Genomic DNA, 27,776 nt, shown 5'->3' on the forward strand with positions numbered 1-27,776 from the left:
AGCTTTTAATGGACCTGAAATTGGAGTTGCTTTTGAGAATCCCAGCCTAAAAGCACAATGAAGCCTGAAAGTTTGCTACTCACATTCTAGTGAGCTAGGCCTAAAATGTAAAGATTTTTTTTTTTTGAGTACTGTGGAAAACAGACTCTGAGGACTAGAAAAATGAGGGCACAGAGGTTTTTGCACACTTTCCTTGTTCCAGGGGAAATATAGGACATTAGAGTCTAAAAATGGACATTCATTGTTTTAGACATAACAGGAAAAGCAAGTGGTCTGAAGAATTTGTGAAAATATTGGGAAACATGTTGTTTCATTGATAGACATTACTCTTTTTATTAGCAATGTATCATTCTACTCATGGATAATTTGGATAATGATGAACTTATGCTAAATGCTAGTCAGCAAAGTAAATAACGAATTAATTCCACGCATTGTTATAGAACACAAAGATTTGGACTGAAAAGCTTTATAACAAACAATCGGAAAAGAATGTTGTTTTTTGGTTTGCTTGTATTCTTGTTTTTGGCATCTAGACAGTTGCCAGTCTACAGGTTTTGTCTATGATTCAAAGTATAAAATAATTCTTTAGACTAATCAAGCTGGTCAGATTGATACTTGTGTGAGTACTGAGATTTCTTTTAACACCTCTAAAAATGTTTAAAAAGGGGACAGGTGTCCCCAGTGTTTTGAGAAATCCAAATCTCTATGCTCCTGGGAGCATGTCAAATATGTTCAATTTATTCTGAAACATCTTTCAATACTGTCTAAGCTGGAGTCAGACCTTTTCGGCTGGCAGGGATACAAGTTCAGGTCAATTTTTCTTGTCTCCCCAAATTCTTGGATGTTGGGGACCTAATACACAAGAGCATCACTTTGCAGTGCACTGTTCAAATATGTCCTTTTAGCCATTATTATTTCTGTCTTCCTCACCTTTCACTTGTAAAAGTGCATGCATGCAATTGCTATATGGTATTCAATCATTACAGTCCTTTCCTTGCTGATGTGTGGTGCTTGACTTTTTCAGGGGCAATATAAATCCTGTTGTCATAAGCCTTCTCTATTTTACCTGTCTTACTGAGCAATATTTTTGCATCCAAGCCGATCAAATCTTTATTTGTATCAATCAGGAGCTTGAATTTATCCCAATATAATGCACCAGCAACAAGGTTTTCATTTTAAGTACATTTCAATCCTCAAACCACATTAGAACCACTTCAGTAAGGCCAGGATTTTACCCCAAGTGTTTATGTTGTTGAGAGATTACAGAAGTATATAATATGAAGGCAGTGGAAGTTTTGTCAGAGTAAGAAGTATGTGATCTATCTTAATATAATTTCTTAATGTCTGAACCTTATATTAGATAATGAATGTCTGACTCTGTTGGGTTGTCATTATCACCAATACATCTCTTTAACAAACTGGTACTGGACATTCTAAAGAACTGTGCTTAAAATGGGAAAAGTGCATTTACAGAACTCCATTTCTATTTCATGTTCAGTGGAACAGTCAATTGGGATTTAAGAAGTGGGTGTTCAAACTTTCTGTGTGGCCTCAGGAATCATTTACTGTGGCCTACCAAATAAAATAATTTTGAAAACTTTATGGGGAAGTCTGTTTCCAAACCTACACGGCCAGTTCATTCTTCCTGGGTTGTCAACTTTCCTGCAATGTTTGCACCAATCTATTGATTTTGGTTCATTACCAAACTGAGGCAGATGTCAAGAAAAAAAGGGCTGAATATAATGCCCATTGAACTCAGTGGAAAGCATCTCATTAATGCCAGTGGACCATGTGTCAGGTCCATATTGTATTGCATCTTTTATATGAAATGAAGGCTTATTTTGCAACATCTGATGCCTGTGGCTGATGATATTAAGTAACTGGAAAACTGGCCAAGCACAAAGCTACTGAAGAGGAAACTAAACAAGCTCTTTAACATGTTGTCCATTATTGTCCTGATACTCCCATTACTCAGGCAAAACTCCCATTATTGTCCATGAGAATTTTGCCTGAGTAAAGACTCCAGGAACAAATTAAACAATATTAGAAGACTTGTGGAAGATTTCAGGCCAGTCAAGCAACATCTAGAGCTGAGCAAAGATTTACAGCAAGAGTGAAAAAAAAAAGTCACATTTTAAAAAAGTTGTTCCAAACCGTCTTTTAGAAGTTTGTGAACTATGACAAGAATTCTTTGGATTTCTCTTGTTACTCACTTAGCAAATGTATTTTATAATTGTATTTATGACATATTCCTTTATATAATTGTATATATAATTTTGTTTGTTAACTGCATGAAGCTATAATATTTTCTTTTGCTTATGAATCCATTGTAGACTGACTGTGAGAGCAGAATGTCCAATGCATTTAGAAGACTTTCCAATGGATGCACATGCTTGCCCATTGAAATTTGGAAGCTGTAAGTTTATTTTTAACTCAGGTTCCCCCTTTTAAGGCCACCTTACAAATATTTCACATCAGATCAGAGCAGAAGATTATTTAAAAACATAGAAACTTGTGGGTTTTTTTCAATCTTTCCCATTTTTTTTAAATGAACATTTTCTACATGTCTAAATATAATCCAACATCTTGTCTAGGCATCAGCCAAAGAGATAAATGGCTACACTCCAAAGACGTAGTTGCAGCATGGCATACAGAAACCCACTTTAAGCTTGGCTGCAACTGAATTTAGAATGAGTAAGATCAGTAATATAGATCCATGGATGGATGAACTGATTCAGATAAAAGTGAACCTCTTCCCCCCAAATTTGCACATTTTTGAAATCAAATACAAATCAATTCTTTTCTAAGATGCGCAAATATTTCCATCTCTTTTTAAAAATTGGAACTGAAGCAGAGGTATAATGAAAAAAAGGTGATCTTGTCGCACTTCTGGAGATAAAGCCGTTACAAATCTCATGAGAGAGTCCCATTCTTTCAAGATTTCTAGCTCAGATGAGCAGATTTATGGTTGAAAATTGAATCCTGTTGATGTCAATTGGAGTTTTGCTGCTTAAATGGGGCCAGGATTTCACTGAAGAAGTTTAGTTTAGGTAAGCATCCTGGCTGAGACCAAACTCTTGACTCTTTTGAGAGTCATCCATCACAAATATTCCCATTTTGCAGATAAAGATATTATTTTAAAATAATTTAATAAAGTACACATATTGAAAAGCTGAATTGTGAGAAAGTGCTTGGATCAGAAAAAATAACAGGAGGACTTTATTTCATCTAGTTCAACATGAAAAAAGATGACAAAATGAGTGCACATTTAATAGGATACAAATTGTTTCCTCAATGGCTATTTCTCTTTCCAGTAGAAATGGGTCATTTCACTGATAATGGATAATTATTCATTCAATTCATTCCTCACTGGGTACCCGACAACGTGATAATTTACTTTGAAATGAATGGCCCTATATTTACTCTAAGAAAGGATTGATCTATAGCCTCTAGACAGCTACCAGTCTTCTACACACAATTTTGAATAGTGCTGGGATTCAGAGAATAAAAAGCTTAGAAACTTTTAGTGCAGCTGGCCAGAATTTGGTACCTTTTGAATGCCAAACTTTCTTTCAGCTCTTCCAGGAAACATTTCTCACTATCTCCTGTGAATCAGAAGAAAATAAATAAAACCTCCAACTATAATAGGGCATGTGACTACAAGTGTCCACCAGGAAGCCTACCAAATATGTTTAATTTGTTTTGAATGTTCTTTCAAGAGTCTCTATTCTAGTCTAGGCTCTCTCTGGCTGGCTGTTTACCTTACAAAGTGTTTGGATTTTCAGATGTACAAGGCAAGTTCTCACAAGCAAATGGGAAAGGAATTCTCTGTAGATACAAACAAAATAAGGATGAAAGCAGGATAGATAAAATGAATGCATGTACAAATATAAAATCCTTAATACAAAATTAAAATAAAACAAACAATAATATCTTTAGATGTATTATTTATGGCTCTGATCATGTTTCCTCTGCCCTATACTCTGCCCTATACTTCATTATTTTTATTACCATCAGTGTGTATGATTGCTCTTCAAATGAACTAACTAGGGAGTAGGGGTCAGATCCTGCAGTGATGTCAAGGGGAGTTTTACCAATGACTTCAATAGGAAGAGTGTCTGCTATTTGGAGCTAGATATGATGTGTGTTCGTATGTTCCAAGCTTCCTTCACAAAACTCCATGACCAAAACACACACTGAACTTTAACAGCCCTGCTACTTCAGTCTCGGACTCTTGTGCAAGGCACTATCAAATATATTGACTGTTTTGTAAAACGTACAACAAATGGTATCCCTTTTGAGGGCACAAAATGAATTTCCTCTGAGAAAAGGAGTGCTGCCTTCCTGGCATCATTCCACTTCTGCTGCTCTGAAGCTCCCTGGAGACTGGGCTTTTGTAGTTTTGGAGGCATGAATAAAGGTTATAGCTAATCTATGCAATATCATCTCAACACCAAACTTGCAGAGACTTTGTGAATCAGTTAATGGTGATCCAGTCATCATTAAGATGCTTGGTGAAGTAGAACCCCCACTTTAAGGTGGCTTCCAAGTGTGGTGGCTAGAAAAAGCTAAGCTACCAAGTCGCTGGCTTATGTAGTAGCTTGGAGTTATTGTGGGGGCACAGGTCCTCTATAAAGAATTCCCTGGTCTTCAGGGATGTGAAATCACTACCTGTTCCCTGAAGAAGGTGAATCATATCGTGGGGGTGAGATGGCAAACATTTTCTTCCTAAATGGCATGATAAGGAGAAAATTTTGACAGTTTCCAGTATGCTACACTCATTTCCCCAGAGAGGATGATATGGCCCTAGGATTGGAACTGAGGTCTCAGAATTAGAACTGGTTAAGAATTTTTTGATGGAATGTTTTTTCCTAGGAAAATGCTGTTTTATCAAGCCCCGCCCCCCCTCCAAAAGTTAGCAAAAATGTATCTGTTTTTAAGGTTTAGGATGGATTTTCTGGCCAAAATGAGAGCAACCAAGATCTCAGAATAGCCAATAGCCTGGTAGTTAGGGCACTCACTTTGCATGTGGGTGACTCAGCTTCAAGTCCCTGTTTTGTTTGACTCTGTCCTGACTATTGGCTGTTCTGGGGTATAAAATTCAGAAAAAAATGTAAGTCTTTGGTTCATTCCATTGTGGAACAAAAACAAATGTCAAAACCTTTAAATTTGTCATGAAACAAAATTCTTGTTTTCTGACCAGCCATACTTTGAAGTTAAAGCCTAGTTTATTAGCCCATTGTCTCCCTGAATCTCAATTTTTTTTCTTCTATTTACCTTGCTGACACCCAAGCCTGGGGGGTTTAAACATACATAGATAGAGCAAAATGCATTCATGATGCAGTCTCATTTCCATTATTACCATATTAGTTTCAGCAGTTTCTGAATTATCTAAGAGTATTGGAAATCTTTTGCCATGCTATCCGGTGAGTGATACAGTTTCCAAGTCATTTTTATTTGGAAAAGAAATGTGTTATCATATTCACATGAAGGTGGGAAGATGGCTAAACATGACCATAGTTTTCTGTGGTGAGATTTATACTCAGGAAAAAGGAGGCCAGGCCTTACACTTACCCGTAAGTTGGGAGGCATATTTCAATACTCATGGACCACCAACACCGCATATTTTGACTAAATCACATAGCGTGTCTGAATGAACCTAAGAGAATATTAGCCTGAATAAAGGCTTCTCATGGTCACAAAAGCCACTCCATAAACTAAAATCTTATTATTACAGCTAATGGCTAGACACAGCAGTGATTGCCCAGCAATGTCTGGATTGAATTGTGCTGGACAAGAGCTTTTTCATTTCCTCCATCATTATATACTTCTTTCTGGAACTGATTCTAGAAAGGTCTCACAGCAATGGGGGTGGCACATATATTCCATGGATTCTGCCCATGTTGTTAAGGCCAGTAAATGCTCCAAAACTAAAATAACTTCCCAAAATATCATCCTAAGCAGGAGGAGGTTCCAGTTGACTGGGGCACTTTATAACAAATGCTTAAGAGGCTTCTGGAACAACAGAAAGGCATATGTTGGCAAGGACAATATCAGAAAGGCAGATGTTCTCCTCACCTCTATGCACAAAATCTGACTGTCAGTTCAGTTAACATTTTCCATTCATATAAAACCAAAGTCACTCAGGAAAGCAGCAGTGGTAATAAGGGCATAGGACATATGTTGTCATTTATCTAATACCTGCATCTCTACCTTCGGGGCGGGGGGGGAGATTACAAAATGAATTTGAAATCAAAGCTGACAATTCTCTTCTCCACACTGGTTAGGCCTCAGCTGAAGTACAGTGTCCAATTTTGGTCACCAATGTATAGAAAGGATGTAGAGAAACTGGAAAGGATCCAGAGGCGAGCGACAAAGATGATCAAAGGGATGGAATGCAAGCCATATGAGCAAAGGCTGAAGGAAGTGGGTATGTTTAGTTTAGAACAGAGGAGATTAATGGGGGACATGATAGTGGTCTTCAAATTCTTGAAAGGCTGCCATATAAAAGATGGAGAAAAATTGTTCTCTTTTGCCACGGAGGGCAGGACAAGAGGCAATGGGTACAAACTAAAACACAGCAGATTTTGATTAAATCCTAGGAAAAACTTCTTAACTGTAAGAACAGTAGGACAATGAAACAGACTGCCCAGGAAGTATGTGGAAGCTCCTTCACTGGATTTTTACAAAAGAGGCTGGATAGCCACCTGTCTTGGATGGTTTAGACACAACAAATCCTGTATCTTGGCAGGGGGTTAAACTAGATGACCCTTGTGGTCCCATCTAATCCCATGGTTCTATGAGTCTATGAATCTGTAATACTGTAGTTATTTGAAAAGACAAACTGATTTTCAGAAGAGCAGAGAACCCAAAACTCTCACTGACTTCTAATGGAGTTTTGGGTTCTCAGCACTTTTGAAATTCAGGCCCTTGTCTTCTAACCTGTCCTCATACTCCAGAATTAGTAGAGTGCTTTCAATTGAGGAATAATATTTTCACCTTTCCATTATGCTGATACAGATTAATGGGAAAATGTTTGCATGTATGAATTAATTGCACAGTTACTAGGACATGATTTTGCATTTACCATGGTTTCCAATAAAGTTACCACTTATTTACATTGTTACTTTGAAATAATGTACGCTATTAATGGCTGATCCAACTCCAGTGGAAGTCGGTGCACTGACAAATGGCAACGGTCCCTTTTACTTTAATGGTGCAGGAGCAAACCCCATAAAATTCCTTTTATCACCACTCTCTATCAACTCCATCTTCTCAGCTTCCAAGTACATCTTATGTACTGATACAGTAAGCTATTAGCCCACAAGTGAGGTCACGTAAATAAGATGCCCAGGCTCTCCTAGCCACTTGCCACTCCCAAACTTGCACAGACATGCTCCCACACTAAGTGCTCTAAGTGAGTTCCATTAGACTGCAGAATACTATACCAGGAAAAATGATGGATGAATCATTTACAACATGAAGAGAAAAAATATTCACATATAGTTTGATTTTTGGTTAGTGACCTAGTCATTACAGGACACAAATACTTGACTGGAACATGCAATGCAATGCTATGTGTGTAATACCACTGGTTCATTTATGTAACACACTAGACTTAAACTGGATTGCAGAGAATGGGAAGAGCGTCTATAGTGAACTGCAAAGCTTGTTTTCTTTCTTTTTGTTAAGTATACAAATGTAAGTAAGTGTGAACAAGGATAAGGACTTTCAGCACTCTCCAGAGATAGCAGGTATAGAAAAATATATTCAGCATAGTTCAGAGTCATCCAAGCCCAGGCAGTCTCAGGGCTTGTCTATATGAGCAGTTAGTGCATGGCAAGCTGGAATGTAAATCTATCCCACACTATCCTGCCATGCACTGTCTATGCCGACCCTACTGCCAAGCACTAAAAGTTCCGTAGTGTGCTTTGATCTACTCTAATTTCAAAGCGGGGTAGATCAAAGCACTCTAGTGTTCTGAAGGGTCCACACAGACAGTAAGTGCATGTCATGCTAGTGCAAGATATATTTACACCCCAACGTGTTGCATACAAACTGATAATATAGTCCAGCGTGGAGGCCTGTCTGGGCTTAGATGAATTTGTGGCCTCTGTGCCACTTAAGTCTCATAAAACAGGGTGAGTGGGGAATGATGGTCTACAGATGGGGTGTCCATGCAGACGGTAGAGTTCTAATCATGCTGACGAAGAGGAGACCATTGAAGCTTAGCTGGGGGAGGTTTATTTGGACCCCGTGGCCCAACACATAATGCATATAGGTACAGAGGGGTCTGGCTGCTGTCTCCCATCATGGTCTGGAAGCTAGAAAAATGGAAGTGGTCCTTGGCATGCCCGTGAATGAAGGGATGCAGATTTAATGCCCCATCCCTGCTTGGTGTTTCCTGCACAAAGTCTGATATCTGATATCAGGCTTTTCAATATCAGGAATGGGACGGGGAAGAGATGGATTTCTTCCTCTCGGATTTAAAAGGCAGTACTCTACCTTTGCAATATAATGTAAAAGGCTAGGAAATGAAATATTTTTTCTTTTAAATTAGATGCCTACACCAGAGCAGAGGTTGTGTATGAATGGACAAGGGAACCAGCGAGGTCTGTGGTTGTGGCTGAAGATGGCTCTCGATTGAACCAATATGATCTTCTGGGGCAAACTGTGGACTCTGGAATTGTTCAGTCCAGTACAGGTGTGTAATAAAGCATTGTCTTGTTGGGCGTGAGAAAAATTTATATTGATAAGATGCTTTAACCTGCCAGAACAGAATTTAAAAAGTAAAAGACATAAAAATTGTAATGCAAAATGATTGTAAATAGGAGGGCATTGACATCTAAAATGGCAGTGTGTTCTGGTACAGTAAATATCTTCACACTTGAACTGATGGTTAAAATGTTTTATCAATAGGAAGCCTGCAATAGTGACAAACAGTATCTAAGCAGAAGAAATATAGTAACGTACATCAAAAAGGAAGTATTCATCTCATTCTTATCATCTCTCTATCTTCTCACTGTGATAGTTTCCTGCTATGAATGGGGGAAAAATTACTAGTTGTTATGAGAAAGGACAATATCTTGTGAATAAATATTTTTTTCATTATAAATCCCTGTATATGGAGCTTATATGCCAGATAAAGGGCCATATAAGGGCAGAAAGCAAACCTGTTTGTTGTTTTAAATATATCATGAGAACTGAAGCACAGTTGTGGTTAGAATTAACAAAAATTCAATAATTACAGTAAAGTAGGCTTAAAATGGACTCCTAATATTAATAACAGAAAGACAAAATTTGGAAATATAAGCACTCTAGAAGGGTGTTAAAATCTCATATTTCATCTCCCAAACAGATACTTTGGGTGCAAAAATTTTGTTTTACAAGCATAAATGCTGATTGGAAAGTCCAAATGTGGGATGTAGAAGTCCTATTAAAAGGCACCAACTTTTATTTGTTCACCCATGAAATCTATGATGGAAGAATAGGCTTTTACTTAAGGAACCTGATCATGAGTCAGAAAATCTGGGTTCAAGTCCCAGCTCCGCCACAGACGTTATTGTCTGACTTTAGCGAAGTCATTAAATATTTTTCTGTGCTTCAGTTCTAAGTTTATTATTGTATCTTAAAAGCTCTGAGATCCCCTAATTGAAGTTACTACAGATAAGTGCAAAGTATTTTTATTTTTGGTGCTACTTACAGATGATTAAATCTGATCTGTTAATTTCCAGTGCAAAACTATTTGCTGTCAGGCATAAACAAACAATACTCACTCACCATCATAGTATCATATGGCTATGATTTCTGGGCAGGATGAAAAATTTTGCTCTTCCACTGCTCGGCATTCATTTCAAATAGCTTTAATTTATTTATTTTGGCTAGTTCTTAAAAGCAGTATTAAGCTGAAAGTTGGGTATCAACAAGCTATGACACTGTTGATGGGATTGAATGGTCAATGGATCATAAAGAATCGCTCCATTAGGAGAAGTAGCCACATTATATTGAAAGTGACAGAACCAGTGGATCAATTACAGTAGTACACTTACACCTGAATAAATAGAGAGCTTTTTTAATGTTATTCACAAAAAGAGTCCACTGAGAGTGAGCCCTCTAATACAGTCTTCCCGTGACTACACAGCTTTGGGAATTTATAAACAGACCTAGTGAGTCAACCACATTTCAGAACAAAAAAGGATCTGCTAGGATACTTGCAGGTCCACTCTAGAAAACTAAACAGAATTTAAAATTCAAATCACTTCTCAAGAATTATTTCATCAGTTCCATCAGGAATGATACAGCTTAAGCAGAAGAAATAAGGAGTTCAAGTGTGCAATAATATCAAAACAAAATTAAGAGCTGTTTAAAATGTATTAATAATGGTTGTTTGTTATGTAGTGCCAAAGGCATACAAGGTGCTTCACAGGCAAATAAAAAGACAAAGGGTGAAATCCTAGCCTAATTGAAATCAGTGGTAGCTTTGCCATTTACTTGTGTGGGGCCAGAATGTCACCCAAGGTTCCTGTTCTAAAGGCCAATAAAAGTGATAAACAATAAGGATCACATCCTAAGCTCCTTACTCTAGCCACTATTGCCCTGTCTTGTAGAACGGACCTCAACAGGGGATCTATGGGAGGAAAATTCTGTGAGACTTCCTCATGGTGTTTCATCTGAATTTCTCTACCTAGCAGATGGGTAAGAAGGAAAGCTAGATTGCCCTTTCCCTCCCCGAAAGGACAAAGCAGAGGGTTCTGCCTCATTCCCATGTATCTTGGGAATGCCAGAGGCCAGGGATATTTCTGAGGAAGTCGTGTGCCTCAAGCCTTGCTTTTGGATGTCCTGCCCCCCTCGAGTTCCCAGACAGTGCAGATTCCAACGGGGTCATGATGCTTGGCAATACTCCACATGTGGCTCTTTCTGTGACCACCCACAAAAGGGGTTTCCACAATACAGCATGACCTCTACAGCATAAATCCCCTTTAGGACTTCATGAATGAATGATTCTTGCCCTTCCTAGGCCCCATGTTTGTCTCTGGCTCACCTCCTCCCCACGTGTGTATCTGCGATCCCTGTGGAGGGCTTTTTGCAGGGTACCAACAAGGAAGGGATGGAGCCGTAGAGGAATCTAACCTCTCCCCGTTCTACAGAGAAGGGCCAGATCTGAGTGCAGACGTAATAGAGAATGACTGAGGACTCACATTTTACTTAGCAAAACTCTCACTGAAGGGAATAGGATTTTACCTGAGTAGAAAATTATTAAAGATCTCTGGCTTTGAGCCTGTAGGCTCTGAGAGTGATTACAGTGTCATTCCGACAATATCAGAAAGGAACAATGCCCCTTCGCAAGAGACCAGAGTTGTGACATAAGGAAGGTAAAAAGAAATTCAAGAAGTACTGAGACAGAGATACTAAGGCTTCTTCTACAGGGAGAATTGCTAAAGTTACACCATCAAGGGCCAGAATAGGGCTAGCTGCACCTGTGCAAATCCTTTGGTATAGAAGGGCAAAACCAATTTAAACCATGATTTGTTCCAGTACAGCTTAACAGGCTTTTTCTGCTTATGCTAAGTGATTGTTGCAGTGCACCTCCACTGGCTGAAATCTCTGGTGCAGAAAAGCCTAATTGAATCAGTTTTGCCGCTTAGGAACTATTTTGACCAAAATAGTTGACTTTTTCCTCGGCCCAATGGAAGGTAAAAAGGTACATAAAGAGTCAGAAACTTGGAAAGATACTTAAACCATGTAGTTAATACTAGATATAATACATGATAATTCAATACAAAGGAGATAGGTACCTTATAAATACTTAACAAAGTCAGATAATAGATCTTTAAACAACCGAAGACAGACCTAAGAAATGTAATCCCACCATGATCATCATTTTTGGAGCATTCTTACAGGTAAACTGAATTATATTTTAGAGATATTCCATATGGTTTTTTCCTACTTTCTCCTGCACAAGCATAAGTGGCTAAACATATAGCTGAATTTTGTACAGTGGATACCTTCTGGAACAAAGACCTGTTACTGCACAGATGCAGGGACTGTACAAAGGACTGAAAACAACAGTTATTAAATCCTAAAAATAAGCCAGTTAAATAATCTTCTTTGCACCAAAGTTGCACATACGACAGAATCTTCTTCAGTTAATACCTGATAAAGGAATATAGTTGTGGAAGAAACAGATTTATCATTCACAAAGTCACTGTTTCACAGAGATCTGTAAGTGGAATCTTTTCTCCATGACGCTTGCCCTAAGCAAAATACTACTGCAGCTCAAACATGGATAATAATCAAATATTGTTTTTGCTTTCTACTCCACTCAGTTATGGGAACTACCATCTCCCTGAAATGTAAACGTGGGAGTTACTGCAGCAATTAGAAAAGGAGTACTTGTGGCACCTTAGAGACTAACCAATTTATTTGAGCATAAGCTTTTGTGAGGTACAGCTCACTTCATCGGATATATTCAGTGGAAAATATAGTGGGGAGATTTATATACATAGAGAACATGAAACAATGGGTGTTACCATACACACTGTAACCAGAGTGATCACTTAAGGTGAGCTATTACCAGCAGGACAGTGGGGGGTGGGGGGGGGGGGGAAGGAACCTTTTGTAGTGATAATCAAGGTGGGCCATTTCCAGCAGTTGACAAGAACGTCTGAGGAACAGTGGGGGGTGGAGGGGGGGAATAAACATGGGGAAATAGTTTTACTTTGTGTAATGACCCATCCACTCCCAGTCTCTATTCAAGCCTAAGTTAATTGTATCCAGTTTGCAAATTAATTCCAATTCAGCAGTCTCTCGTTGGAGTCTGGTTTTGAAGTTTTTTTGTTGAAGAATTGCAACTTTTAGGTCTGTAATCGAGTGACCAAAGAGACTGAAGTGTTCTCCAACTGGTTGTTGAATGTTATAATTCTTGACGTCTGATTTGTGTCCATTTATTCTTTTACATAGAGACTGTCCAGTTTGACCAATGTACATGGCAGAGGGGCATTGCTGGCACATGATGGCATATATCACATTGGTAAATGTGCAGGTGAACGAGCCTCTGATAGTGTGGCTGATGTGATTAGGCCCTATGATGGTGTCCCCTGAATAGATATGTGGACACAGTTGGCAACAGGCTTTGTTGCAAGGATAGGTTCCTGGGTTAGTGGTTCTGTTGTGTGGTGTGTGGTTGCTGGTGAGTATTTTCTTCAGGTTTGGGGGCTATCTGTAAGCAAGGACTGGCCTGTCTCCCAAGATCTGTGAGAGTGATGGGTCGTCCTTCAGGATAGGTTGTAGATCCTTGATGATGCGTTGGAGAGGTTTTAGTTGGGGGCTGAAGGTGATGGCTAATGGCGTTCTGTTATTTTCTTTGTTGGGCCTGTCCTGTAGTAGGTGACTTCTGGGTACTCTTCTGGCTCTGTCTATCTGTTTCTTCACTTCAGCAGGTTGGTATTGTAGTTGTAAAAATGCTTGATAGAGATTCTTGTAGGTGTTTGTCTCTGTCTGAAGGGTTGGAACAAATGTGGTTGTATAGTAGAGCTTGGCTGTAGACAATGGATCATGTGGTGTGGTCTGGATGAAAGCTGGAGGCATGTTTCAACAGAGCCAGAAGAGTACCCAGAAGTCACCACAATCTTGCAGAGTTTTTTGATGTGTACTCACGAGGTTTGGATTTGCCAAAAATTCCATGCATAAACAGGTGGCTGCCTTTTACACGTATCCCTCCTAGTTTCCAAGGTTTACTGGGTGTTGGGGCACTACAAACATTCTCCAAGGTATAGGATTTTTAATTGGACCAATCCACCTGATTCTCTCTCTTCTTTTCTGCCACTCTCATAGCCACTACTTTGTGCCCTCATTGTCAGATCTAGAACAGGATGGCGGTTACTTCCAAACTGGGTATAGAAAGGGGTTTGCATATACCACACGTAGTAGGACTAAAATATCCTTTCAGTGTTCTGACTATTGTATGGTGGCAAGGGAAGAATCTGACCTAACTATATCCTTTGCCTTGCATGTAGCTGTCACTACTACATTGATTTAGCAAATGTTATTTATAAATAACTATTATTGCTGCTACTAGTACGTTTAATGAAAGAGGAGTCACTGAAACCTTTTTCATTTTTGAGATGCATGTGAAACTATTGTCACTCCCCAACAATCATTGCATTTCTTATCGATGTAGCACGTCTTTAAAATGTCCTTTATTTTCTGCAAGGTTTTGTGAAAAGAAAAACAGATGCTTAAAGGACGCATACAAATTTCCATTTACATGGAAATCATTTTGACACCTTGAAAATATTGTTTTGCAGTGAAAATCATCAGTATTTGTGCTCAATAACTGTTACATTCTTATTTCTTTATGCACCATGTGTTTGCTGAAAGGACACTTTTCTAAATGAGATTTTATTTCTAGTTAGTTATACTGTATAAATATTACTATTGTGGTTTAAAGGCCAGAAACTGGCTGATTTCTACCTACAACTATAAGAAAATATAAAATTATGGCTAATGATTTGTCTAACTCAAACCACCTCTCCCTTGGTATTACAGCACACACCTATGTGTGTGCTTTATGTTCTATTTTGAAACCCGGGGACCATTTAAAAAAGTAAACACAGAAAATAGGATAATAGCTCTGAAATAGCTGTTATTGACTATCTGTCATGTTCCCCAGTAGAGCTATGTTGATTTATACCAGCTAAATATCTGAACTTTGATTGCTAGAGATAAACCTCATAAATAAAGTTTGGGCTTGGATCTGGATCAAACCTTTCCCTGCACTTGGATTTAGGGTCTGGATGTATTCAGATGTGGTGGTCTGGTTCAAGCACAACTCTAGTTAAGATTGTTTTAACCCTCATGTAATAAGTAAAATGAAAAACAAACGGCCCATTTATAAAATAGATATTATTTATCTAAAGGACTGCCAAGGTTCCAAAACAGAGTTTTAAAAACATGTTAAAATTAAATAAAACAATATGAATAGGACATAGTGTACCATATGAACCAGTCTATCAGATGTCTTAAAGTCAATGGGATTTAAGCATGTGCTTAGATTAAAGCATGTGTTTAAATGCTTTTTCAGAATCAGGGGCTAAAACTGGTTAAATATATTTTTGATAACTTATGAGCAGTCTTTTTCCTATGCAACTTTTGGCCTAAAGTGAAGCATATAGTTGAGTTATAAACTTCTGAAAACATAGTATTATTGGGGAATGACTGATAAATGTCAGTGGACAGTAGTCAGTAGTAGTGGATGCCCCTATACATTTCAGTGAAAGAAAGCCCACAATATACAAGAAGCTAGAGAATACAGAGAATACAGAGAGCAGTACAGAGAATAGCAGAAGAGCGATACGCTTCCCACCGTTAAATCAACCTCTCTCAAAGGGCTGCTGTCTTTTAATAATTAACTACAGTCCATTGATAGTTTAGATGCATTCAGAGTTAATGAAAAGGATTTTATCTTGTAACTTAATAGCAGGCATTACTGTCAGTCTGTGTGGTCATCTGCAATATGTCACTTACAGTGTTACCTTTGGCTAGCTCAAAGCAGCTACAGTAGTTACCAAGCCCACACTAATCCCAGTCTTTTTAATTTCCTTTATGCTTGGAATCTTGTTCTCATTTTTCACAGGTCGAAAAATACTTGGATAATTTAAGCAGCCAAATAAAGCTTCAGAGTACTATGATATGTTAACTCTCTGTCCTTCTTAGCTTGTACTCCACAAGCAATGAATTAATGCTTAAATACCATTGTGATTATTCTGTATCTGATTACATTAAAATAGCTTCCCCCTGTCATATTTTAGATTAATTCTTCTTTACGAGCTGTATTGGGCACCCTTCAAAAAAACGGACACAGACAAAAAAGAAGATAAGTGGATGATAAAAAAGGAGGGTGAGGTCACACCAGTCATCTTACTTAGTTTTTACTTGAGTATAATGCTCCTGCCAGTTCTATTTTGGAGATGACTTTCTCTTCGTATATCCTTTCCTCTACCACTCAGCTCATAATTGATTCCCCCCCACCCCGACTCTGCCATTGTATTTTAATGTATATTCAAACATCTTAGGAGTATTGTCACATCTTATTTATAAGCTTCCCTCAGGGTTATATGTTGGGCAAGAATGTTCACATGAATGTTCTTCTAGAATCTGAATTAGAGAAAAAGGGCATTTGACATGCTTGGTGCATAAGCGGTCAATGTCTAGACACAGTTTTTCAATCCAATTTAGGATTTTCCTTTGCCAGTGCTGTTGCCAGTTGTTTATATTTTAAAAGAGAACCACAGCAATTTCATGCATCATCTCTTATTTAGGCAGGAGGGTTTCGTTCAGTTTCAAAGCCACGTGTATCTTTTCTAAGCTAATATCTATTGTATTGCGAGTCAGTCTATACTGAACATTAAGTCACATTAATACGTTTTCAAATCTTTTGGGAATATTGCTTTTCAAAATATTGCATTTTCAATAATGTCTGTAAATAACAGAGTGAAATTGAGGTATTTTTTGCTGTATTCTGGCAACTGAGATTTATAAAACCTTTTGTATGGTTCCAAATTTCACAGGAATGCTGTTTCTTTATGTTTCTGCAACATCCAAAAAAGCTAGTTATGGACAGAATTCTGTCATAATTCATCAGTCAGCCATTTACTTTAAGGGAAAGTATTATTATTGGAAGGTACTGAATTAATAGAATTAGAATGTTAGCCTTCTATCTTCAGAACAGGTAGAGCACAGGTTATGGCAATGCAAACAGAAATAAACTGGACTAATCCTTGTGTCCTTAGCCTGATCTGGATGAACCACTTCTAAGCATCAGTTGCTAGGGTTCATTTAATCTTTGAACATTGTGTACAAGGGTATTGGTTATGGTGGTTTTTTGATTTACGATGAGTAAGGCTCCCATTTCACAAAGGACACTGAATGAGTTAACATTAAGTTTTATTCACTACCCAGCTGGCTGAATTTAAGATGAAAGGCCCCTGCACCATCATCAATTCGTTATTAAAAATTTTCTTCAGACCTAAACCAAACTTGTCTCAAACAAAGTTGTTAATAACAGTGGACAGAAATGATGAAGAAATTGTTACTCATGCAAAACTTGGGACACAGATTCTAATCTGTGCATATGGGAAAGGGTCTCACTGTCTTTTATTTTTATTGGTTTCTAGGAGAGTATGTTGTTATGACTACCCACTTCCATTTGAAGAGAAAGATTGGTTACTTTGTCATTCAGACATATCTACCATGCATCATGACAGTGATTCTGTCCCAGGTGTCCTTCTGGCTTAACAGAGAATCTGTTCCAGCAAGAACTGTATTTGGTAAGTGAAACAAACAAACAAACAAAACTTGCTAGGGTCATATGCTACATATAGAAAAGCACCCTTACTTTAACTTTAATATATGATGTGACATTGGAGAACTGGATAAGAACTATGTTTCACTTTGAAGATACTGCAACAGATGATTTTTTAAAAGGTCCAAACTAATTAATTTATTTAAAAGAATAAATAGTAAAATGCTATATATCAAAAACAAAAATGAAAAATAATGACATTATGCTAATCTGGATTCAGATCTGAACATCTTTGCCTATCTTGATTTATATAAAAAATGAAAAGGAATATTCAAGGGGTTTAGCTTATATACATCTTAATATTACTAAATGTAAATGTATACATCTAGGAACAAAGACTAGGCCACACTTAAAAGATGGGGGAACTCTATCCTGGGAAGCTGTAATTCTGAACAAGATTTGGAGGTCATGGTGCATAATCAGTTGAAAATGAGTGTGATGTTGTGGCCTAAAAAGCTAATGTGATCCTAGGATGCATAAACAGGGGAATCTTGAGTAGGAGTAGAGAGGTTATTTTACTTCAGTATTTAACAGTGGTGCAACCACTGCTTTAATACTGTGTCCAATTCTGGTGCCCACAATTCAAGAAGGATGTTGATAAATTGGAGAAAGCTCAAAGAAGAGCCGTGAAAATGATAAAGGGATTAGAAAACATGCCTTATGCTGATAGACTCAAGAAGCTCAATCTATATAGCTTAAAAAAACAGAAGGTGAAGTGGTTACTTGATTACATCTATAAGTAGCTACATGAGGAACATATTTTTAATAAATGGCTCTTCAGTGTATCAGAGAAAAAGTATAACATGATCCAATAGCTGGAAGTTGAACCTAGACAAATTCATATGGGAAATAAGATGCAAATATTTACCATGTAAGGTAATTAACTATTGAAACAATTTACCAAAGGCTATGGTGGATTCTCCATCACTGACAATTTTTAAATTGTTTTTCTAGCAGAAGTGCTCTAGGAATTATTCTGGGGGAAGTTCTACGGCCTGTGTTATGCAGAAGCTCATACTAGATTATCATAATGGTCCCTTCTAGCCTTAGAATCTATGAATTATGTAATATACAGAAAAAGTTTAGATGTCAGCTGTCAGACTAGGAGAAAGTGTGCATTGACTGTTTCTCATAAAGCAAAAGTGGTTAATACAGCTTTTGGCTTGGATTTTCAAAGGGAATTTAGTCAAAGGGAGTTGTTCACCTGACGTTCTTGCCCCAGTTGAAACTCCCAGCTTTAATAACTCTGTGGGTTGATCTCATCTGCAAGCTCCTCAAATACTGTTGTGGCCCAGTGCTGCTACGGAAATCAGTGACAAAATTCCTATTGTCTTCTCTCTGAGTGGAATTCAGGCAGGGATGAATGCAAGGGATTCTATGATTCTATAGTCACACCTGCTTTTGGTTCCCTGGGGTTTTTGCTATTACATTTTAATACACATTTTTTAAATTAGAAATAAAACAGCTAGAATATTCTTTGGGGCTTTTGTTTAACCTATTTCACATCCAAAATCAAGATAGATAGACAGACAGACAGACAAGATGGGTGAGGTAATAGCTTTTATTGGACCAACTTCTGTTCATGCAAGAAACAAGCTTTTGAGCTTCACAGAGTTCTTCTTCAGGTCTTCCCCAATATTGCAAACAAATAGATAAATAGATAGATCTAACAACAAGCACTTGATTAAAGAAAAAGGGAGGTGAGAGTTCTCCAATATGCTCCAGTTCCTTTTGTGCTGCTCAAGCTATAATTGGCCAGTTGAGAATGCCTCTGGCAGGAGTGGAAGGGCATAAATGCAGCAGACCTTGTTTCTGCACCAACAGCTCTCCCTCAGTGCAGTGCAAGAGCATGACAAAGAAGAGGCTCCAAAGGGCATGTGGAGGTTAGTCGCAGGAGGAACTCTGCCTTTTAATGGTGGCAAAGGAAAGCTGGAGATCTATAACCAAATTCAGAGGTCAGTCTAAGGGCTTGATCGTGAGAAGCACCTGCAATTCCAGCTGGATTACGCCTATTTTCACCTACCTCTCAAAATATCCCCATTAGTTGCTTTTCCTGCTCCAGCCCACTTTCCCAATGGCTCTTCGGGTGAATCACACCAGCTTAGGCATCCTTAGATTCAGAGAGCCAAATGCTCACATGGTGTGTAAGCTCCATGTTGGTAAGTAGATATGAATGTAGAGAAGTCCTTAAATGGAGTATAGGAGAGTCTAATTGAGTCTAATTTGTATAAAAGGGGACCTACAAACTGGTGTGAAGTGCAACACATTCAAATCCTTTAAACGCACTTCTGAAATTGGTATCAAAAGTCTAATCTTGGCAATTTTGTCACAGAGTAGATTGGGCCCCTTAAAAGGACATACATTCAAAGATTGCTGCTGGGAATATTTACATCAGTTATGTATGCATTTAAAAAAGAAATGGAACCTCATTTTCTTCCATTTTGCTTTCTTTTTTTATTGTTGACAATACCAACTTGCTGGTTCATGATGTTGTAGTTATGTTGGCCATAAATGGGATACCAAATTACCCCATGTATCAAAAAAATAACATACAATACACTATGTTATTCAGGCAGCTGTTTTTAAAGCCTTACGAAACCACTTCAAGAATGTAAACATTTTAAAAGTTTTCCTTTCAGAATACAATTCTTTTGCTGAATACTTGTGTGTTTTTTTACATATGTTTGAACTAGGTCTAGAATTCTGTTTCTATTTTTTTAATCTCCTAACTTCACTGAAGAAAAGAGATGTCTCTGAATACTTCACCTGAGCATATTCATACATGCACCCACACAGAAAAGCACAGCATATATAGATTTATAGCCCTTTTTTAGCACTATAAATAAAAACACAAACTATAGCATAGCAGGATTTACTGTACAAGAGCAACAAAAAATCATTAGTTATAAGTAGAAGACCACCTTATAAATTCCCCCAAGGAACAAAAACCACATCATCATTAGGTACCAATTATTCAAGATATTGTCATTGATACTAAATATATTTTTAATTATCTGGCCCTTTTCAATCTCTGCATATTTTCATTAGTGCTCAGTACAGTGGTTATAAACTGTAGCAGTGATTTAATACATGAAATTGTCTGCAGTTGTCAAGGTAACTTGCAAATGTGATTTGATGTAAATGTCTAGCTTGCACTCGCAAAAATCTGTAGGCAATGTGATAGCAACGTAATCCTCCTACTGTCAGTAAAAACTCCTTGGCTAGTTAAAGAAAAAATGTTCTTCCCGCAGGTATGAAGCTCTGCTTCTAGAAATGCAAATTACATTGCCATGGGTCCTACTTAACCTCTTTAGTGTTGCCAGAGCATCACTGTGTAATGGCACAGAAACCTGTACAAAACATCAGTTCAAATAAATGCAATATCATAACATGCAGCTTAGTCTATTTTGGGCTACATTGAAGTAGCATATTTTCCAAATATGTTTGCTACTTCATTCAGCCCCGAACAGGTTAATCAGCAATAAGAACAATTTATATCCTTTGTTTTTATGGGAAACATCGTATGGCACTGTAGCAATCTTACACAAGTAAGGTGGAAAGTATCCAACATGCCTATGTATGCCTGGCTGAACTTTGCATAATTTTGAGTTGTTTTATCTGCAATTATGACATGAAATGAAAGAATTGACAAGATGGAAAAAGACTTGCAACCATACACATGATTACTAAAATGCTAGGTGAGATCAGGAACTGGATCATAAATTAACTCCTCCTCTAATTCTTTTGCTGGAAGAGGAAATTATGTTAGTCTATAAGTCCAGACAACAATAGGGCTGTGGTGACTTTCTTTTTCCTGTTTCATTCATGTTGGAGGGATGGTCATTAAGTCTGATTTTAAAATAATAATTCTGAGATTTTATTCAATCATTGAATTTATTTATAATCTAAGAAAACAGTAAATCTAATCTCATGCTGTGGGACATAATGCACCCATCTAAATTCCTTCCTGACCCTCAAAGTTAAGCAGATTATATTTCATTTTGTCTTCATCTGAGGCATTGCTGCACTGGCTACCATCACAGGCAGGATGCACGACTACATGGACCAATGACTTCTTGTATATAGTGTATATATTCTGAGATATAGTGTCCAAACTCCTGCCTAGAAGGAACACAAATATATCATGCAGTTTGTTAGATATTTAATATTACAGATGGCTCAGCAAAAGGAATGTGATATCGGTAACCCTGATAAACACATTTATCCCTCTTACTCCAAACTCACATTATTTTCCTTTTCACTGTTATCTGCTTGATTTCTAAGTGGTCCACCATTGACTAACGACAATTACTTGAATGTAGTCAATGCCAACAATAATCCTTGGTCACCCACTCAGGGCTGTATCTGTTGGAGCAGCAATATCTCCTAAAGCACAAACCTCATTGTCTGGCTATGCCAAAAGAATGACAGGAGACATTAGATATGGTTTAATCAGGCCACAGCTTTATTATTAGATGTCTGGGATGAACCCGGCAGATAAAATGTGCAGTGGAGGTGAAAACCCCCACAATTCACCCGGGGGACGGGGGAGAGGAGTGCTTTTTTCAGCCCCCCCCCCATTTCTGTTCATGTCCCTCCAGCAGATCCTCTGCCAGGACCCTCCAATTCCAGCCAGTTCCTGGGGGGAGGGAGGGCAGGCCCAGGCTGACCTTTTTAAACCCCTCATTCCTAGGCGGTGAGTCATCCACCATGCTAACTGCTTTTCCAGCAGTTTTACGTCTCCCCTCCGGCCCAAAGCCAGAAAGCATTGCCCTCTTCTCCCGGCCAGCCAGACAACCCTCCCCCAACCCGCTTAAAGCCTGCTTAAGGTGAAGGGCGGTGACTTCCGTATGTCAAAAGATCAAGATAAAGCACAAACCAGAAGGGTACCTCAAAGATTATTATTTCCACAGCAGAACCTGAAATTTGATATTCTTTGGCTGGGAAATATATTTCTAACAACAAAAGCCGGTGAAAGTATTTTTCCTATTTTATTTATGAATCCACATTGATAGGTAAAAGACAAAATACAGTAACTGATCTAAAGAGATGCTGACGTTTTTGCTTTACAGGAGTGACAACTGTCCTCACAATGACCACCTTGAGCATCAGTGCAAGAAATTCCCTTCCAAAGGTGGCCTATGCCACTGCTATGGATTGGTTTATAGCAGTGTGCTATGCATTTGTGTTTTCAGCACTCATCGAATTTGCGACAGTGAACTACTTCACAAAGAGAGGTTACGCATGGGATGGCAAAAGTGTTGTTCCTGAAAAGGTAGCATCTTTACTAATAGCTTTTATGAGACGTACATTCATATCTATTCATGGCATTTGTGTTGGATTCAGTCTGTATGTTTTCCAATGTGATTTAGATAATCTACTGAAAGAGGCTCTTTACATGGATATTGGGCATTTTCTGTTCAGGATTTGCTGGTCACAGTATGTGCTGAAATCACTTGTTGTATGCAAATTACTAGCATGGATAGTGGTTACATTTTCATTTTTAGAGCACCACCAGGATGTGTAGCATTGTGTGGCAAAGAGAAGAAGACATAATCCTTGTCCCATGTCTCAAATCTGAAAGATACAAGTTGGCTGAGGCTAACACTGTGGCACGAAGGGAAAGCTCATACCTCCAACACTCCCCATCCCCTTCCTGTCATGTCTTTATATGGCTCCCCTAAATGTAGCACCTCCCAGTTATTTAACAGTCTCTCTTTATTTTTCCTTTCCTTTCCAGCCTGTAGTAGGAATAGATTGACTAGTTTATATGTTGTGTGTTTGAGTGAGGACTCAGTGGATCTGTGCAGTGTCTCTGAGCCTGATGCAGAGCTCACTGAAGGCAGTGGATATGTTTTCCTTGATGTCCACAGGTTATGGATCAGGACTAATTTTGAAAGTTTGTGTGTAGGAAGAAATAGATTAAGAAACTCACTGCACAAGAAATAATGACCATGAACTTCAGAACTTAATGCAAAACACTTTTATTTAATTTAGTTTGCCCACATCAAAGTCCAGGCCCTTTGAAAGCTCTGTCTGACACACTGAAAAGCCTTCCCTTATTTAATGATTATTTAATTGTGACGTTAGAATGTAGCTTTCATGGCAGACCATGTTTTTGAAGGATAAGGGAGGTGATGTCTGAAGTATCTAGGTCCAATACCCTGGAGACCTTTAACTATACACCATATTCAATGGGGAGCCAGTGAAAAGAGTGGGGTACTATGGTTGCTAAGTAGACAGACTACTGGGTTTTGTAGCAGTTGGAGCTCGTTCAGGTTGTGTCTTCACTTCTTAATATAAGGTGCAATGAGCAAGCCTAGAAGTCATGACTCTGTGGATCACCATCCGCCTCATCTCTTTCTGAAAGTATGGGGTGCAATCTCTGCCAGTTACAGCTGGAAGTAGACATTTTTTGCTGCCATGGCTCTTTGAGCTCCCAGTATCTCTGGGGAGTCTAACAGCAACCCAAGATTGCAGACAGATTTGAACTGGAGGATGATGCCCTCAGTAATGGGGATGTAATAGAGGAGAAAAGTTCTCTGAAGCACTTGTCTTCTCTATTACATCCCCAATTTTGAGAGCATCTGAGTTATACCAGCTGAGGATATGGTCTGGTATGTATAAGTTTGCTTATACATATTGCTGTGTAAAGGATACACAGAGTGGGTATTTTCTGCAGCACTTGAATACTCCAGGCACTTAATATGTAAGTTCAATAACACGATGGAGCATTGTGGGACCCAGCAGGAGAGGTCTTGCAGGGGATGCATCTCAGACTTAGATGTCATATTGTGTGCCATCAGCAATAGCTGAACTACAAAGGAATCTCAAACCAGGCTCCACAAGAGTGGAAGTTACCTATTAGCAAGTATATCGCATCCTTTTCTGTGGAAATCAGAATCTATTTGTGGGGCTTTATGAACCAATAAACAACAACGAGAACAAAGTGAAACCTTTTCATTATTATTTCTTCAGGATTCTTCACTCCAAGCACCCCGTAGTAACACAAGTGAAAAAAAAAATATGTGTAGATGATGCCAGGCATGCATGGACCATGTTTAGTGAAGAACCCACTTCATGCAATGTACAATTATACAAAAACAAGGGGGATAGAAGTGACTGTGACAACTATAGAGGTATCTTCCTGTTGAACATCATCAGAAAAGTTGTCACTCGCATTGTGCTCCCTAGGCTGCAATCTCTAGGTGAAAGAATCTATCCTGAAAGTCAATGCGGTTTTCACTCAGAACGCTCCACCATTGATACGATATTTTTGGTTAAGCAACTTCAAGAGAAATGTAGAGAAAAATGAATGCCACTCTACATAGCCTTCATCAATCTGATAAAGGCCTTGGATATGTTCAACAGACAGGGCCTTTTTATGGTTCTGAAGAAATTGGATTGTCCCCTCATATTTTTGAACTTTCATTTCTTACATCAAGGTATGAGGGCAACTGTGGTGTATGAAAACAAAGAGTCAAATGTTTTTGACATTAACAATGGCATGAAACAGGGGTGTATCTTGCCTCCCATGCTCTTCAACATCTACTTTTCATTACTGCTTCTTCATGCATTTAGGGACAGCAATGATGGCGTTTATCAACATTGCAAGATTTAGAGTGAAAACCAAGATTCTGAGAGATTTCCTGTTTGCGGATGATGTGGCCTTGGTTGCCCATAGTGAATCTTCCCTGCAAAATCCCTTGGGTAGATTTCATGCAAAAGCTTCAGGTTGACAATTAGTTTCAAGAAGACTGTGATCATGTACCAAAGATTTACCCATTCTGGAGGGTAATTCGCTTAGTGTTGTTGACAGCTTTTGCTACTTGGGTTCTACCATCACCAGAAATCTTGACTTTCAGACTGAATTAATAGAATCGAAAAAGCAGCTAAGTATTTCAGGCTTACAGAAATACGCATGGAATAATAGCAAACTATCAACTAAGATGAAGATGCAAATCTAAGAGACTTGTGTGCTGTCATCCCTGCTTTGTGGTTCAGAAACCTGGACTACATATGCCAGGCATATCAGGAGACTGAATAGCTTCCACATAAGATCCTGAAAATGAAGTAGGGAAACACATTACCAAACACAGAGATGCTGGAGTGCACAGGATTGACACACTTAGAAACCACTGCTAAGAAGAGGAGGTTGCAATGGCTCATTCATGGCAGGTGAATGGGAGGAGACCATATCTCCAAGAATATTTTCAATAGCGAGATTTGAGACAGCTCTAGAAAGCACGGTCACTCTTTTTGGCAGTACCATGATGTGTGTAAACATGATATGAATTCATTCAACATCAATGTGGAAAGCTGGGAGGAGTGTGCAGGATCCTTTCCAATTTGGAGGGAGTATCTGAGTAGGTGCAGCTCAAAATGAAGTGATTTGGATCCAGAAGATGGAAGTAAAGTGAGAAAGAAGAATGCAGCATGCTGTAATCATGGATTCTAACTCAGACAACACATGAATCTGTAAAATTTGTAACAAGCTATGTCACTCTTTAATTGCACTTGTCTGCCATAAGTGGATTCATCAGGCACCTGATTAGACCTCTTACACGTACACCAAGATCCAGTTTGGATTGACGGTTGCCAATATATTTCATGCCTGGTTCTTGCCTATTCTACACATGAACTTTTCTCCTAATACAATGGAATATTCAATCAAATTGTAAAATGACAGATTTAATAGTGGTATTAGGAAATACTAATACTTTTTTAATATCATGAGTAATTAACCTGGGTAATTCATTGCCACAAAGTGATACTGAATTCAAAATAAGAATTAAACATATATGTGTATGTTGGGCCTGATCCAAAGGCTATTGAAATCAATCATAGAATCATAGAATCATAGAATATCAGGGTTGGAAGGGACCTCAGGAGGTCATCTAGTCCAACCCCCTGCTCAAAGCAGGACCAATCCCCAACTAAATCATCCCAGCCAGGGCTTTGTCAAGCCTGACCTTAAAAATATCTAAGGAAGGAGATTCCACCACCTCCCTAGGTAACGCATTCCAGTGTTTCACCACCCTCCTAGTGAAAAAGTTTTTCCTAATATCCAACCTAAACCTCCCCCACTGCAACTTGAGACCATTACTCCTTGTTCTGTCATCAGCTACCACTGAGAACAGTCTAGATCCATCCTCTTTCAAACCCCCTTTCAGGTAGTTGAAAGCAGCTATCAAATCCCCCCTCATTCTTCTCTTCCGCAGACTAAACAATCCCAGTTCCCTCAGCCTCTCCTCATAAGTCATGTGTCCAGTCCATTAATCATTTTTGTTGCCCTCCGCTGGTTGTTTTCCAATTTTTCCACATCCTTCTTGTAGTGTGGGGCACAGTAAAACTGGACACAGTACTCCAGATGAGGCCTCACCAATGTCGAATAGAGGGGAACGATCACGTCTGTCGATCTGCTGACAATGCCCCTACATATACGTCCCAAAATGCCATTGGCCTTCTTGGCAACAAGGGCACACTATTGACTCATATCCAGCTTCTCTTCCACTGTAACCCCTAGGTCCTCTTCTGCAGAACTGCTAGCGAGCCATTCGGTCCCTAGTCTGTAGCGGTGCATGGGATTCTTCTGTCCTAAGTGCAGGACTCTGTACTTGTCCTTGTTGAACCTCATCAGATTTCTTTTGGCCCAATCCTCTAATTTGTCTAGGGCCCTTTGTATCCTATCCCTACCCTCCAGCGTATCTACCTCTCCTCCCAGTTTAGTGTCATCTGCAAACTTGCTGAGGTTGCAATCCACACCATCCTCCAGATCATTTATGAAGATATTGAACAAAACCGGCCCCAGGACCGACCCTTGGGGCACTCCACTTGATACCGGCTGCCAACTAGACATGGAGCCATTAATCACTACCCGTTGAGCCCGACAATCTAGCCAACTTTCTATCCACCTTATAGTCCATTCATTCAGCCCATACTTCTTTAACTTGCTGGCAAGAATACTGTGGGGGACCGTGTCAAAAGCTTTGCTAAAGTCAAGGAACAACACGTCCACTGCTTTCCCCTCATCCACAGAGCCAGTTATCTCATCATAGAAGGCAATTAGATTAGTCAGGCATGACTTGCGCTTGGTGAATGCATGCTGACTGTTCCTGATCACTTTCCTCTCCTCTAAGTGCTTCAGAATTGATTCCTTGAGGACCTGCTCCATGATTTTTCCAGGGACTGGGGTGAGGCTGACTGGCCTGTAGTTCCCAGGATCCTCCTTCTTCCCTTTTTAAAGATGGGCACTACATTAGCCAATGGAAAGGCTCCCACTAATTTAGATGGGCTTGGGATGGGGCCCAATGTGAACATTCAGAATTATATTAGTTAGGATTTTAAAGACATATATAAACCCTTATACTTCAGAGCAGAAGCCATACACTAACAGAGAGTTTTTGAAGAAGCT

The 27,776-nt window shown here is 38.8% G+C and overlaps 1 protein-coding gene across 1 annotated transcript in view; it reads left to right on the forward strand.

Annotated features, from left to right (window-relative positions):
• Positions 1–27,776, forward strand: part of GABRA1 (gamma-aminobutyric acid type A receptor subunit alpha1) — a 55,856-nt gene that overhangs the window by 21,425 nt on the left and 6,655 nt on the right. The window contains exons 6-9 of the mRNA XM_007071444.3: positions 2,334–2,416; positions 8,561–8,704; positions 17,175–17,327; positions 22,435–22,637. Coding sequence (XP_007071506.1) covers positions 2,334–2,416; positions 8,561–8,704; positions 17,175–17,327; positions 22,435–22,637 — 583 coding nt within the window. The remainder of the gene's footprint in view (positions 1–2,333; positions 2,417–8,560; positions 8,705–17,174; positions 17,328–22,434; positions 22,638–27,776) is intronic.

The sequence above is a fragment of the Chelonia mydas genome, chromosome 8 (genome assembly GCF_015237465.2).
Source record: "Chelonia mydas isolate rCheMyd1 chromosome 8, rCheMyd1.pri.v2, whole genome shotgun sequence".
In the NCBI taxonomy this organism is placed as follows: domain Eukaryota; kingdom Metazoa; phylum Chordata; order Testudines; family Cheloniidae; genus Chelonia; species Chelonia mydas.